This window comes from Anas acuta, chromosome 24 (genome assembly GCF_963932015.1).
Source record: "Anas acuta chromosome 24, bAnaAcu1.1, whole genome shotgun sequence".
NCBI classification, from domain to species: Eukaryota; Metazoa; Chordata; class Aves; order Anseriformes; family Anatidae; genus Anas; species Anas acuta.
In genome coordinates, this window is record NC_089002.1 from 1,064,378 (window position 1) to 1,081,068 (window position 16,691).

General features: G+C 45.5%; 1 protein-coding gene across 1 annotated transcript; it reads right to left on the reverse strand.

The window, feature by feature from the left end:
- Positions 1-39: 39 nt before the first annotated feature.
- LOC137844226 (1-acylglycerol-3-phosphate O-acyltransferase PNPLA3-like) lies at positions 40-14,781 on the reverse strand. The gene is made up of 8 exons (XM_068660435.1): positions 14,498-14,781; positions 7,376-7,515; positions 6,461-6,714; positions 5,023-5,088; positions 4,180-4,240; positions 3,460-3,679; positions 3,276-3,374; positions 40-1,380 (listed from the first exon to the last, which is right to left on the reverse strand). Exons 1-7 carry the CDS (start codon positions 14,779-14,781, stop codon positions 3,320-3,322), a joined length of 1,080 nt encoding a protein of 359 aa, XP_068516536.1. The 3' UTR covers positions 40-1,380; positions 3,276-3,319.
- Between the last annotated feature and the right edge of the window lie 1,910 nt (positions 14,782-16,691).

The following is a 16,691-nucleotide window of genomic DNA, read 5'->3' on the forward strand; positions in this document are numbered from 1 at the left end:
TGCTATTTGAATAAACATATATATTATATTTGAATAAACAGCTTGTTTAATTGCACAAAGGGAAATAGTACAGATGGAAGTTTCATCCAAATAGCTCTGGGGACTGCAGGCTTGAGTGTGGGATAGCTATAGGCTGCATTGATATAAACAGATTCTAAGCTAACTATGACTGCACAGTGAAAGATGTATAATTACATCCTGCTATCTCTGCTTGAAATCAATGACCTGGAAATACTATATATGCAATGTGCACCTCTGAGCTTGCTAAAAGAAACCTGGGTGCTTGTTTTCATTGGATCCATCAAAACCTGTTCCTATCTCCCTTCTGTACTGGACAGATTTATACAACTCAAGCCCCTCAGCTAAAGCTGGGATGCTCGAAACCAGCTCGTGAACTATGACCATCTACCCCACCACAGGTCAAAGCAGAGGTGGGACAGAGACACCCACCACTCCCAGGCAGGAGCAGGGCTGGTCAGCCTGTCATCTGCTTTAGCTTATATTACACTTCTGCATTCCCTTCCAGGCAGACAGCCCCACTGTGCAACAGCCTTTCTCCTGGTCTCTCTAGCAAGTACCACCACCCTTTAGCAGGATAGGGCCATTTCAGTCAGCCTCAGACAGTTACAGTATTTCTCACTCAAATGGGAATTAAAATCCCCCAAAGAAAACTGTCATATAAGAATCGGATATCCAAATCCACCAAGTTTGTCTGCAAATCTTAGCCACCAAACAGGAGCATAGCTTGAAGGGCATTTCACCTGCCCAAGTTATGTGGTATGGTGCTTGATCAAACAGAGCTAGCAAAACTTCAGGAATTTTCTGTTAACAAAAAAAAAAAAACAAACAAAAAACAGCCTACAGGGAACATCTTAAACAGAACTCCCATACCACAAGCCTGCAGATGTGTGTTAGGACCTAAGTAGTGACTCATCATACATATCAGCTGCTTTATGCTTTATTAAGCCTTCATCTTTTCAAGTAAGCACATCTGGTGCTGTCTGCTCTCCACAAGCTTGGGGCTAATGGCACGAAGGAGTCTTTGCAAGGGGCAGAAGCAAAGTTTGACATTTTTTTGAATCATCTCATGCAGGAGCTTGTTTCAAGCTGGGAAAGCCAGATGCACTCCCTTCAAACCATGCAGCAGATTCTGTATTTCTCCTGAAACAGCCCTGCTCCGGTAGGGTAATGAGGCCTGCAGGGATAGGAGGAGTGCTGTGGCCCAGCCTGTGCTGGTGACATTATTGCCAGTGTGTTCTTCAATGCATCTTGGTGTGTGTCAGCAGGCTGGGTTGCAAGTTGCTCTCTTCTCTTTGAAACATAAACTGGGGTAAAAGGCAGCAGATGCATTAGGAACGATCTTCTGTAGCTGGCAAGACCCTAAAGGGAGTAAAACCACATTGATCAATTTGACTGACTCTTCTGTGACAAACTGGATTCAAATACCTGATAGGGCTGCTTCCTTCCCTTCTGTTATCTCCAATGTAATAGGATAAGCATGTTTTGAAATGCTTAAAACAATGTCCCCATATTGCTGTTCTGCTGCTTGGATTAGTCTACATTGAATCCCATAGAAATATGAAGCCCAAGGTAGCTGTGATGAAGGTTTGGACACAATCCAAGCAATTAGGTACTTTCTCTGAAGCTAGATCCCACCCTAGATCCAGCAGGAGGGGAATCTTGGGGCCTGATCCATGCAACTGAGCGAAAACAAAACAAACGTGTCCTATCCTGTCTCAGGGTTTTTGCTGCAGATATTTTATCGTGAACTGACTGTTTCTATGTTAGATACTAAGGGCTTCAAAAATGTCCTGCTGAGCAGATGGATAAAGAGGCAAATGTTTGTGATTAACTCACTAATCTACCCTGAGCTTTGCTCCTGTGCAAGCCTTACAGAACAATAGTCCTTTTGGAGCTCTTCTGGCTTATTCAGGAACACAGTTGAGAGCTGTGTGCAGGTTTATACCCTTGCTTATTTAGTTACACTAATGACCTTACAGTGTTGTACACATAGACAATAAAATAGTCTTTTTCTAACCTAATCAGGGCTTTTCCTTCCCAGCCATGCGAAATCTGAGGCACTTCTCCCCAGGAGACTGAGAGCCCTTACTAATGTCTTGGTTGTTATGTGGCCTAACAAGTAAGTCTTGATTCCTACCACAGGTGATCTTAGGTTAGTGAAAACTGTTACAGCCCAGCTGCTGGCTTGGGGAAAGCTCATTTTAAGTCCTACCCTCAAAACTAGAGACAAAGGAATCCCTGATTGTCCAGACCCCGTCCAGCCTCCAAATAAACCTGTTTGCTATTCTGCTACTTTCAAAAGCTACATGTAGATCAGACTGATTGAGATAAACAAGCAAGCATGCAAACTATTATGCATTTTCACAGTAGGCCTCTTTCAATTGGTTGAGTTGTCAGTACTTTACACTGGTTTTCAAATGAAATGTCTTTTTTGCTTTCATTTAAGGTTTTGCATTCATTTTCCAAGGTTTTAATTTTAGATATGGAATGGTGAGGTCCCTGTTTCCCCCCCTCTGTATTTCTCATCTGGTGTGGTCCTCCTAGGTGTAGAAGCACTGTATTTGTATCTTTTTTCATTTTTTTTCTTCAATGTATGTGGTAACATCTTAAATCACCACCATGTTGGAAAAGCTGTGTAATTTCCCCTAAACTGGCAAACTTGGAAATGCTGGAAGACTCAGAAAAAACAAAAGAAATAATAAAAGGAAAAAGCAATGATGCACCCCAGCACATTACTTCATTGTATTCTGCTAGTAACAAAAAGACAAACTGGAATTTGAAATGTTTAGAGTTCAACAGTTTTCCATGTCAAAACTGAAATGTGATTGAGCATTATTTTTGCACAGGATTTCATAAAACTAGTTCTGGGTTTAAACTTGGCTTATTTTGCTTAAAACCAACTCAGGCAGAGGCTTATCTGCAGCTCTAAAAATCTTTTCTTGCACATAGTTGCATGCTGGAATAATTAAGCAGAAATTTTGGTTTGACTGCCATAGCAAAGCCAGCCCTAACTATTGAGACATACTGCTCCTTCCCTTACCCTTAATGAAATGATGTGTGGGCAGAACCAGTTATTACCTCACAATGTAAGTCACTTTCTTATAAGAAAGAGCTACTCCTCCAAAGGGCCTTTCTGAGATAGCCACGGACTAAGATCTGTACTTCATCTGTGGGGGAAATGATAATGTGGGCAGCTGGAAGTTCAGGTGCTATTTATCAGAAGTCTGCTAGGGAGAAGCAGAGGAAACATGTACCTGCTCTCAAACTTCATCCAAAACAAGCTCAGCACAAGGCTTCACTAATATCCACTGAGGGGAATCTCTCCCTTTCCAGATGTTTTCACCTCGTTGAGCCTGTAAAAACCCAAATAACATTCTAGACTGGGGCAAGTGTCACATAATGAAAATTGATGGGATAAAAAAGGGGTTGGTCCTCTACCTTTCTGATGGTTGCAAAGGGTGGTTTGGGTCTTCTCCATCTATTTCTTGTGCTGTCTGAATGCTTAGTATCTTCTCTTTGGTGATGTCCTCAGGGTCTGTGGCCCTGGAGTGAAGTATTCTTGCTTCTGGCTTCCTGTGCAGGGTCCCTTCACCTTTCTGACACAATTCCTTGTCCAATTGTTTAAAGTCCTCAGCAAGATAATTTATACCAAATAAACCTGGAGGAAGAGAAGACAGTTCTCACAGGTTATGGGTCAACTCCAGCAATGCGAGGCATGACCACAGGCAACTGGAAAACAAGAGGACTGATGACCACAGTGTATAGTTAATCTGAGTTGGGTTTCTGGGTCAGGGACCACCAAACAATTTTGTTTGCTTTGTGCATCAGTGGATGATAAGTCTCACACAAAGCACCAGAGTCCATGTTCCTCATGTCTAGGTCATCAGGACCTCTGTTCCCTGGAAAACTCTACCATTCCCAGCATGGCATAAGAAGAGAGGTGACCTAACACCTTCAGAGGAGAAGGAGTAAACAGGGAGCTTCAGCACTGGACACAAGAAGGATGGGACTCAAGTAATCCTGTCAATGTCAGAGATGCTGGAGTCTCTCCTCCAGTCGCTTTATATGTGCCAGCAGCATATCCCTTACCCTCTGTCGGAAAACCATTGCTGTAAGAGAATCACCTGACCTACCTGCTCCTCATTCCCAACCACTTACTCAGGTTTTTTAAGAAGGTGACAGTGTCCCGGTAGCCATCGGCATAAAACTGGTCACAAACCTGCAGGGGGGAGGTAGCAGTCAGGACAGATGAGCTAGCTATAGGGGCCTCATGGCTCTGGGTACCTGTAGAAGTAGCTCACTTGCTTTGTAGGGCACTGCAAAATACACAGGAAACGGTAGATATTTTTTTTTGATATCTGAAAAATACAATCAGAGATTTGGAAATTGAAGAAGGCAGCTGGGCAATCTTTGGGACAGATGTCATATTCGCCAGCAAAAGCAGACACGGTGATCATGGTCTGGGATGTGAAGTTGGCCTTCCACATGCCAAGTTCCCCATCAACGTAACGCTAGGAGAGAAAAGAAGGAACCCTGAGCCACCTTCTCCGAGAAGGGAGAGCTGTGTCACATACATGCATATGGCACTTCTTCCCCACCCAGTCACAAATAGGCCTGAGGGATGGGGGCTGTGGAGGTCTCCCAGGGAGCACTGTCCTTTTCACGTGCTCCAGGTCTACAACTACCACATCCTGTCTCCCTGTAGAACATTTATTCTTTAACAGATTATTGGGAAAATGTAGCAGAAAGACACCACAAACCCCAAGGACTAAGGGTAGCTGCTTTTGTGAGGAGGTCACTTGGGTCTGCAGCGTAGTCAGGCAGTGGGGCACCTAGGTTCAGCTCTTCCCTCTGCAGATGCTGTGTGCACAGCACTAAGCAACTTTGGTGGCAAACACTGGGGTACAAATGCACCTAATGCCACCAATGGAAGAAGGACACAGGTGAGATGGGCCCTTGGCCTGACCCAGGACATGATCTCAGGACCACAGGAGTACTCACCACCCCATGGTACAGAGGAGGGAGAAAGCCAAAACACAAAGGGACGAAGCAGCTGCATAACAGGGCCTATGGGAGAGAAAAGAAGTACATTGGTGGGCAAAGAGTCATGAAAATGTCTTGCCTTTGGAGACAGTGGCTCATCTGTGGATACTGAAATGAGACCCATTGCTTGGTCACTGGGTACCACTGACTGTTGCAAACCAGACCACAGAGGGTATCCACAGCCAGGGGCAGAGAAGGAGGAAGGTAACCTGCGAAACACCTTATTATGCTCCCCATGTATGCAGGCCTTTAGATAATTCAGCCAGGAATCAAAAAGGATCATTTTTGATTGTTTTCAGCTTGCCACCCTGTCTGGTTTCTGTATTGGGTTTATGTGGCAAGGTTTTGGTACTGGGGGGCTGCAGGGGTGGCCTCTGTGAGAAGAATCCAGAAGTTGCCTCATGTTACATAAGGGCCTGCTCCAGCCAGCTCAAAGAGACCTGCCATGGGCCAGAGCCAAGCCAGTAAGTGATGTTGTTTGCACCTCTGTGAGAGCAGATTTAAGGAAGGGAAAAAAAATAAACAAAACAAAACTGCTGCACCACAGAAGCTGGAAGAGCAAGAAGTGGGAAGCAGCCCTGCAGCCCCCAAGGTGAGTGCAGCAGGAGGCCGGGAGGTGCTGCAGGCAGGCAGCAGCAGTTCCCCTGAGGCCTGTGGAGAGGCCCCTGGTGGAGCAGGCTGTCCCCCTGCACTCATGGGTCCCACATGGAGCAGATCTCCACGCTGCAGCCTGTGAAGAGGAGCCCAAGCAGGAGCAGGTGATCTGGAGGGAGCAGCCACCTATGGCAGACCCGTGCTGGAGCAGTTTTCTCCTGAGGGATGGACCCATATGGGAGAAGTTCTTGAAAAGCTGCTGTCTGAAGGCAGCCCCCACAGGCTCAGTTCAGGAAGGATGGCATCCCTTGGGAGGGACCCCACGTGGAGCAGGGGGACCAAGAAGGAGCAGCAGAGACGAAGTGCTAGGGACTGACTACAGCTCCCATTCCCTGTTCCCCTGTGCTGCTCAGAGGAAGCACGTAAAAGAGAGTGGATAGGGGGAAGGTGTTTTTAGTTTCTCACTGCTCTAACTTGTTAGCAATAGGTAATAAATTACATTAATCTGCCCATGACGAGTCTGTTTTGCCCATAATGATAATTGTTGAGTCATCTCCCTGTCCTTATCTCAGTCTTTAAGCCCTTTTCATTGTATTTTCTCACATTTTCTCTTTGAGGAGGGGAAATGAGATAGCAGTTGTGGTGGAGCTCTGCTGCTCAGCTGAGCAAAATCACCACAGCTTCAGAGGGCAGTGAGGACAAATCACAGCAAAGAGTCAGGCTTCCCTTGTGGATGCCCGTAGGGCAAAGATAAATCACACTCAGCCTCCCCTCTCCCCTAGGGGACCTGGGAGGCTCTCACCTGAATGAGGTCCTCCTTTGTGGCAAATTCCGAAACTGTCACGCTTCTCCAGTCATGTACGCGGGTGAGGATAACATGTAATTTCCCAGATACCAGCTGGTGGGCATTCACAGGCAGAAATTTATTTAAGACATCCTTTAGGACGTGAAGGATTTTCCCTCGAGAGGATAAAAGCCCTTTGACACAGTATATATCACCACTGATTAACAGCTTCTGCAACTCATCTAAAGCCAAAACAAAGCAATTATTAGTTATTTATTTTCTCAGATATATTTCCACCTGGAAAAAGGGCATTTCACCATGCTGTTAAATACTGATAAAGAGACACTGTCTTCAGTAGGGCTGAAGCTCTCATGTGTGGACCCAGATTTTCCAATAACTTCAACATTGCAAAAAGCAGAAGTGTTTTGTTTTCTAATCCCATCTCTCTATTTCCTCCATCTTAAAATAAAATTTGGAGATATGGAAGAAAACCTTGTTTGCTCTATGTCTTAGTGTATTTCTGAGTTCTGTGACTATAAATTTCTTTTTAATTCATGGGACAGTAATACTGATTCTCTCCATATTCAGTATTTTCTTTCCCCTCTGTTTTATGAATCTACCAAAAACCCCAAACATTATGCAGAGCACTTTTATTTCTTATATTAGGTAGACTTATCATTAATTCAAATTAATAAGACTCAACGACTTATTTTATAACTATACCTTGCCTATTTTCTCTGTGCTGGTTAATTTTTCCATGCCTTTCAATCTTAAAGAAGTAAACAAAGTAAAATTCTGAGGAATTTACTGTAAAAGTCTGAGGAATTAACTGCTGATTAAGGATAACAATTAAAAAAGATCTTTTGCAGCTCCAGCATATCTAGACATTTGATCTCTCTACACAGAGAATAAATGGAAGTGCATAGCCCTTACCCATATCGCACTCGCACAATACCAATGCAGCTAAAATCGATCCTGAAGATGCCCCATAGATCTTGGATGCAGATTTCAGTATCTCAGGTGACAATTCCTGCAAAGCCTTTAACACTCCAGCTTCATACACTTGCATGAAACTGCAGCCTCTCAGCAGTAAAGAGAAAGACCTCCTCTCGTTTCTCTTTATCTTCATTACCTCTTCTGACACAAAATGCTCAAGTCACAAGAGAGCAGCTGCACTGGATAGATTCACAAGTCTCTCCTAAAGCCAGGCAATGCTTGGCTGTTCCAAGCCTGCTCCTGTTTCTGGCTGTTTCTGGCCACACTCTTGGTGTCTTTTTATCTCTCTATTTGACAGAGATCTCAAAGAGAAGTGTCTATTGAAACAACAAAAGTGGGCAGAACCGTGTGACGTGATGATGTTTTTTAATACCTAAGGCCACTCATTAAAATAAATGAACTGTGTTGCGATATGTTTCTAAGAAAGGTGTGCATTGAGCTGCTGGGTAAAAGCCCCAGGCAGTGTGGAGGGCCGCATGTCTCCAGGGAAGCAGCCTGGAGGTCAACAAAGGCTCATTTCTGAGCCCTCCAGAGGGAAAAGCTGATTCCCTAAAATGGTGAATGGCATGAGTGGTACCATGGGGTCCTGGCCCAAGTTTCCAGACTACTGGTAGGTAGGAAGCAACAAATATTCCCTGGTATACAAGTGTCTTGCAAGATGCTACTCAAAACTGTCTCATCCCTTTTGTCACAGGTTAGCAAACCCTGTCATAGGGAGTAGAGAACTTGCAGAAGGTGATTGGATTATGAAATAAATTACAATTCAAGTTGTTTTCCTAGTTCCACAATTTTAGGGTTTTAGATTACTCACAAATGCTAAAAATTCAGAGTACATGTAACAAGTCCTGGCTTAATCTGCCTCCTAAATGACTGAGGTTTCAGTAGAGCAATAAGTCAATAAAAAAGTAAAAAGGGTGAAAAAGTCTGACAAACACAGTGCTCTATTGATTATCCACCCAGGAATAATCCACCAAGGCCTTCTTAGTCTTGCAGCTTGGTGACATGTTGCAAAACTACTGTGTGGAAAAGCAGCACTGAAAGCTGAGCAAGAGCAGTGGCAGCTGTCCAACAAATAACAAAATTTGGACGTTTCTCCCCAAGACGCATGACGATCTATCCAATGTCTTTGTAAAAAAAGCTTCCAAAACCACCTAGGAGAGGTTTGTTGTCTTTTTGCTATGTGTTGATGTAGCACTTTTAGTTAAGTGTCTGGGTGCAGACCTGATCTATGTAAGGAGACCGCAAAGCAACCCTCGTGTCAGCATAGCAGCTAACAGGGCTGTTGTCTGCACTAAACCCTAAACTTCTGTCTGAGCACCATTGGCACAGTGTTAATCCAGCTCCAGTTCCACATGAGAGCCGTGTGTGTCACCACCCAGCTCCACCCAGCAGCCAAGCCACTAAGCTCCTTGTACACACCTTTATTTTTTTATTTGCAGATTTATTTGCATTGCAGATCCCAGTGTTGAACTGCAAAGGGAAAAGAGCGAAGGAAAATTGGAATTTTCAGGATGACAGGAATAAATATACTCTATGTTTAGGCAAAGAGAAAAAAACGTATGGGAAATAGTTGTCTGTCTACCCTTTAGTGTAACCTCTATGAGAAGAGTCAGTTTCAGATGGTGCTGTTTATCAGATACAAGAGGGATTTGGAGTTTGAAATCCACTGGTGAGCCATGTGCAGAAAGCTTTTGAGATTAAGAAAAAGTGACATGCAACTTCAGGACAGGGTGGGGGGTGGGGGAATAGCTCCAGCCTTGCAAAAGCACTAACATTGCCATTGCTTCCAGACCTGGGTTCAAGCCATTCTCCCCTAAGTCAGCAGCATGGATAAAGAGCTAGAAATGTGACATATTACCACACTACTTTACAAACACAGCTAGACAAGTATATTGCTCAAATCACAAGCCAAATGCACAAATCAGGCCACACAGACCACATTTTACTCAATCGCATTTCTGCATTATTGAGAAATCTTGTAGATCCATTTGTTTTAACTTCTTATCCAGTCTTGTAGAACAAAGTAAACAGCATTTACAATGGAAAAGTAGAGGAAAGGCACGTCTTTACCTTTTTACTCCATCAATAGCAGGTACTGCCACCTCTCTTTGTCTTTCATAACCTAAGACTGTCATTGGTGGCTTCCGAAAAAAGCAAGAATTAGTAAAATAAATAAATAAATAAATAAATTCAAGACTGTTTACGCAGCCCTGGGTGTCAGAGTGCAAGGTACCTAGACCTCATCAGTGGGGCTGTCAACATAGGCAAAATCCAGGTAACCTATAAATAGCAGCAACCCAGATAGAATTACTGTTACATGACTGATAGTGATTGAGAAGTCCTGCTGTGGAACTGCAGAAGGTACTTCATGGCCACTCTTTGCCTGGCAACAGGACAGGATGCAGACTGTGTACATCTCTGTGTGATTTCCTGAGTTTTAGACCCATTGTATTTTACCAGGCCAAATGCCCTCATGCTGCATGGCACATGCCATGTCTTCAGCATGGGGTGAGAAACAGCTCCTAGAAGAGGAACCTTGTTCCTTTGCCTCTTCATCCCAGCTTTGGGGACAAAGCTAAGCCTGGCATCGAGCAAAGCAGCCATCCAGGGTGTGCCAGTTTGAAGCTCCTCTTCAGGTAGACAAATGGAGAAGAAATAAATGTGCATTCATGACATGAATGACAGTGGCAATACACAAAATAGGATTTTTTCCTATGGTGTTAAAACTAATTAGAAGCCCACCCAGCAGCCTACCTGTAGTCAGGACACAGCAGGGAACAGGCTGACGGGTGCCAAGATGTTATCTTGGCTCCCCAAAGTGGCATATTTCAGAACTTAAGCCAGAGCAAAATGTTTCTTTCACAGATCTTCTGTAATGAAAACGTGACTTTATGGCTGCACTGTTCTGCGAATCCAGTGGTGTTCCTAACCCATACATGGTTTCTGATGTGCAAGTCATTTCAGGAAGAAGATTTTGAGGAAGTAATTTCTGTAAATTTCTGAGGGCCAGTGAAGCACTTGAATCGGATGTATGGTTTGTCAGACTTTAAGCATTAGCACATGATTTGTCAAATACGTTAAATGTACAGCAGATGAGCCTGTACTGCTGTACCTTGCAGGATTTAACTAGCTGTGAGCTGTAGGTGCATTGCTTCCCACAGAGAGCATTGGATGTCCCGAAACATTGACTGCCACTGAGAAAAACCAGAAAAGCCATATCCTGTATGTTTTTTCTGTAGGCAATATATGACACATACTCACTCTCCTTAGACAGCATTGTCCAGCTACTTTAAATTCATCATCCTGGACAACAAAGCTTTTCGCTGGTCAGGATGTTCAGGACAAAAGGCAAAGGTTAGGAAGGGCTGAGCTCAGACAAGCGGTGCCAAATCGCCTCCCAAAATTTCCTAACCAAGCTATACTTGCAGCAGTGGCCATCACTGATCTAAAAACCCCCATGACAGTTGGAAGACCCCTGGAAGGGATAAACACTGTGGAGGATCTGGGAGCATTTTGAATCCTGAAGCTGCTCATGCAAAAGGCACTTGAAAAAAAGAACTTAGACTGCAAGATGTTGAGCTGTAGAGGGCACATGGCTTTCCAGAAAAGCAAAGCTACTGTGAGATCTCCAGAGCAGAGACAGACTGATCCTTGCTGCTTGGAGCATGTTTCCTCTCTCAGGGTCAGCAGGAATTGGTTTAGGCTGTATCCTCTGGTCAGGGTTCCTGGAACAAAAAGGTACAAATTCTTGCTTTGGATTCCCATTTACATTAGCGAGACTGTCCCAACACCAAAGGATTCATTAGTCTTGCCTGTGGTCTACGCCCTGCTTTCCCACATGCAACAAGCCTAACCTCATTGCCCTGCTGTTTCTGTGAATAATCAGAAGAAATTTGTGGAGCTCCTGGATCCAGAACAGGAAAACTGGACATTCCCAACAGATACAAGGGAGATAAAAGCAAAGGGGGTAGGGATGAAATCACTGTAGAAATTCAAGGTAATATCTTTATTTTGGGTTGAAACCTTCTCATGTAAAAGCCATATAAATCTTGACAAAAGTCAATTTATGACAGCCTTTCTGGATTCTGGATGGCTTTTTTTTTTTTTTTTTTTCTAAACAGTCTGTAAAAATGATTAATCAAGGAGTTTCCTTGGCACCTCCCTAGCTAAGCATACTCGACAGGAACTTGATAGAATGACATGGCTCTCACAATGGTCTGAACCAGCCAATGGAGGGGAAATACTATTTCTCACAGTTCACTGGTGTGCGCTGTGCTCACCCCATACACCTTGCCTACCTCTCAGTCAGCTCAGGTGTTATATCAGCACGCAGTGGTGACCTGGAAACACCACCCATTCACCAGAAAAGGCCAACACCAGCCCCAGAGACTACGCTCCCATCTGCTTATCTTCTTTCCAAAAACATAATTTTACTTCAGTTGACGTGATCAACATTTTTGCCAGAGTTCACTGACAATCTTTATTATAAGGAAAAAAGGAGATCAATCATTCACTACAAGCCACAGTTATTTCTGTGACTTTGGCAGCTCCCAGAAGGTGCCATATCATACTTTTTTTTTTTTTTCTTATTACAGGAACATCATATACAAAACTCCAGCCTATACTATATTTAGTATCAGCTACAGATACCTTCCCCTGCTCATGTGACAAGCACCTCATCCAGGCACATATGATGTCACTGTCTACAGCAGCCAGGGGTGCTGGCACAGATGAACTATGCTGGTTGTGATGAAAACCAGTGACTTCACAGATGTTCTACAGCTACAGGCAAAGGCCATGATGCACGTAGCCAAAACAGCCCACTGCCATGGGTGATACAGGGTCTTCTTTGCTGTAGATGCTTTCCTGTTCACAGCTGTTCACCAAAAACTTCAAGGACAGTGCACAGCTATGGTATTTGTAGCAGATCGCTACCTGCAGTCTAAGGAAATTAGGACAAACACTACTCCACTTCAGGCTAGCAGAGACTACCAGAACTAGCTTTACCAGAACTGTCAGGCCATCCTGTTACAATACCAAGCTACCTTAGAAATCGATATGGCATGATGTCAGGGTGAAGTTACATCATCCCCCCCGTCACACCAAGGAGGCAGCCAACCTCTCTGGCGCATGTGCCTGCTCCATGCCACCAGTACAGTAAGCAAGCAGCCATACGACGGATTTTGGAAAGAGAAAAGCCCAGCGAGAGGTTGGATTTCGCCAATTAAAACATCCAGAGCACTGCCAGTGCAAAGGTGCAGAAACCTGCAGGCCCTGGGGGAGGATCTGAATGCCGTCACACAACGCAGTGTAACAAAACCGAGGGGCACCGCAGGGCCGCGGCCGCCACAGCGGGCGGCAGGGGCGGGCGGCAGGGGACGGCGGCGGCTTGGCCCCGCCGCCGGAGGCACGCCCGGAGCGGGGCCGTCAGGCGATAGAGCCCCCTCGCATGTTTTAAAAGGCCAGTGCTGCGCATGCGTACGGCGGACTTTGCCCGTGCCTGCCATGTTGGAAAGGGGCAAAAGGACGCGCTGAAGGCCCCACCCCCTCGGGCGTGTCCTAAAGAACGTCGGGGCGCGACGCGACTTGCGGGGCCACCGGCGGGGCGGGGCCTCTTGTACACGTTCAGTGCCCTGCGCCGGGTCTCCGTGGAAACGAGGGCAGTGACGGGACCTGCTGCAGGCTCGGGCTGTTAACAGGGCTCGGGGGCTCCCCGCTGCACCAAGGGGCTTGCAGGGCCTGGGCAGCGAATAAAGCAGCTTTCTTACGTAGTTGCTTTCTGCATTTTGTGGCGGCTTTCCTTGAAGGCAAAGAAATAAGCAGATTTGCAGGCCTGAGATCGATTCTGAGGGTTAAACCTACCTAATCACAGAATTGTTAAGGTTGGAAAAAAACCTCCAAGATCACCTCGCCCAGCCACTCCCCCACTAATGTCACCCACTAAACCACGTCCCTAAGCACCACGTCCAGCCTTTCCTTGAGCACCCCCAGGGATGGTGACACCACGACTTCCCTGGGCAACTCATCCCAACACCTGACTACTCTGTCTGAGCAGAAATGGCTCTTCATTTCCCACCTGAACCTCCCCTGGCACAACTTGAGGCCATTCCCTCTGGTCCTATCACTGGCTGTCTGCAAGAAGAGGCCGACTCCCAGCTCCCTACACCTTCCTTTCAGGGAGCTGCAGAGAGCAATGAGGTCTTCCCTGAGCCTCCTTTTCTCCAGACTAAGCAACCCCAGTTCCCTCAGCCGCTCCTCACAGGGCTTGTGTCCCAGACCCTTTGCCAGCCTCGTAGCTATTCTCTGGACACACTCCAGGGCCTTGATGTGCTTCTTGTAGTGAGGGGCCCAAAGCTGAACACAGCACTTGAGGTGCAGCCTCACCAGAGCTGAGTACTGAGGGACTATTACCTCCCTGGTCCTGCTGGCTGCACTATTCCTGATAAAGGGTCTGGCTGAGTCAGGGCCTTCCTACCCTGCAGCAGATTGACACTTCCCCCCAGCTTTGTGTCATTTGCAAACTTAGTTAAGGCGCACTCAATTCCTTATCCAAATCATCAATAAAAATATTAAAGAGGATGGGCCCCAACACAGACCCCTGGGGAGCACTACTTGTGACCAGCTGCCAGCTGGATTTCACTCCATTCACCACCACTCTCTGGGACCAGCCATCCAGCCAATTTTTAACCCAGCAAAGAGTGTACCTGTCCAAGCCGTGGGCTGCCAGCTTCTCCACGAGAATGCTGTGGGAAACTGTGTCAAAGGCCTTGCTGAAGCATAGGTAGACTATGTCAACAGCCTCATCCACCAGGCAGGTTACTTCGTCATAGCAGATGTGGTTGGTCAGGCAAAATTTGCCTTTCATGAACTGATACTGACTAGGCCTGATCCCCTGGTTGTCCCACATATGCTGCATTCAAACTGACCCGTTCCATCACCTTTCCTCACACCAAAGTCAGGCTGACAGGCCTGTTGTTCCTCAGCTTCTCCTTATGACCCTTCTTATAGATGGGCATCACAATAGTAAGTCTCCAGTCCTCTGGGATCTCTCCAATTTACCATGACTGCTGATAGATGATGGAAAGCATCTCAGCAATCATATCTGCCAGCTCCCTCAGCACCCTTGGGCGGACCCCCTCTGGCCCCACAGACTTGTGACAGTCTAGGTGGAGCAGCAGGTCTCTAACTGTATCCACCTGATTTGTGGTAGGTTTATTCTGCTCCCCATCCCAGACTTTCAGGTCAGGAGGCTGAGTACCCCAAGGATAACTGGTCTGACTATTAAAGACAGATGTAAAGAAGGCATAGAGAATCTCAGCCTTTTCCTTATCCTCAGTAGTCATGTTCACCACCACAACCAGGAAAGGATTAGTCCTCCTCTTACTGTTAATAGATTTACAAAAACATATATATTTTTTTTGTCTTTTACCACAGTGGCCAGGTTGAGCTCCTGCTAGGCGTTAGCCTTTCGGAATTTTTCCCTGCATATGCCAGTAAATTCCTTGTTCTCTCCTCGAGATGCCTGTCCCTTCTTCCCCAGACATAAACTTTTTTTCCTCCCAGAGACTCAGCAGATGTTCCCTGTTCAGCCATGACAATCTTCCTAGGTAGCAGGAAAGCTCAGAATGAGGGAGAGCTTGGAAGGTCATGTCTAGTTGTGCTCCTCTAAGCAGTGTCAGCCATGGGATCAGGTCAAGTGCTCAAATTGAGCCTTAGGTCTGTGGGAGAGCTAGGCTTCAAAAAGAAGCCTGCTTTGCAGGAGGATTAATAAACATGAGTAGATGGGCCCATGTGTCTCAGGGTTCTCCAAACATTTGGCAGTAATTGCACTCTTATAAAATACAGTTGCTTGTAAGAAAAGATGCCAGCTGCTTTGCATTGGGAGGGGATGGCAACAGTAGGAAGAATTCAAAATATTTTAGCAATAGAGGTTTCAGAAACTTAAATAATGAGAAACAGGTACTTTTCTTGTGCCAGGCGTACAGTCAGTTCTGGCTTTGTCATGTAGCATAATGTTCTACCAAGGAAGTGTCAGCCCAGGAAGGACAACTGCCCTGATGCTTCTCATGAGTGTTGTGTGCTTTCCTCTTCCTGTTTTGGCTGTTCAGCTTTATCACTCAAAATGATTGTAAACTCACGAAAATTTGGGTAGAAGCAAGACTAAAGCAATTATATAATGAGGAAGTCTAAGATCTGCTTTCCAGTCTCTAAATGTTTCACACTAAAATATGGCACTGAGCTCTGAACAAGCAGATGGTTTGACCTTCCTATTGCCTCGCTTGTCAGAGCTGCCTGGGCAGTGAGGTGATGAGTGTTCATTGGGGAGTGGAGTGGGGTGGCCATGCCATCTGGCTCATGGCTCTGGTTACACTGAATCATGCTGATTGTCATCTTTTGGGATGGTGCCGGTGTCAATACAAGCAGCTCTTTGGCAGCACCTGTGGTTCAGAGCCTAAGGCTCTGATTGAAAAAAAAAAAAAAAAAAAGTGATAAAATTGGCTCTTGGAAGGAAAAAGTCTTTTGCCTGGTATTGTCATTGTCATTGCAAATGATCATGCAGTCCAGAATAAAACCTTTAATTTGAAGCAACAGTATTGCTATGGCTGTGACAAATAACTGGAGAAGACCAAATAGTTTATTCTCCTTACGTCTGTGGCATTTAAAAGCCATGGGTTGGGTTGTGTCTCATATTGCATCATCATGCCAAAGCTGAGTAATTGATGGGACTGGTAACAAGCTATGAGAACATTAAATGTATCAGGGAAGATGAAGGGGGCCCTGGGGAGCTGTTGGCATCTGTCACTGACACATTTGGGAAGGAGAATACCAATTGCTGTGTGGAGTTTGCTTCAGGGTGGCTTTTGTAGTTGGTGCATATGGATGAATGCAGTAGTCTCTAATGGGGATTGTTTTTTTTTTCTAGTCACAGCCCTTTCTGTGGCTCAGTTTCCTCTGTTGTAAAGCAGAGGTGGTGCAGGAGGAGTTGCAGATACAGATTTACAGAGGGTTGGTACAAGAAAGCATTTTCTTTGAAAAATAAAATCACTTGTAGATCAGATGGGGCAGCGAGGTTTCCAGTGGATGGAAGGGGGTGTGTGCAGCAGGGCAGTAGACCTCCCTTTCTCTCCATGGTTTGTCTGGTTCCTGGATGAGTCACATCCCTTTTGTTCCTACACTAAGCCAAGGTGAGAGATACGGGATTGAAATGGAAATTTGGGCCATGCTGGTATGGCCCACCCTAGCACAAAATGTG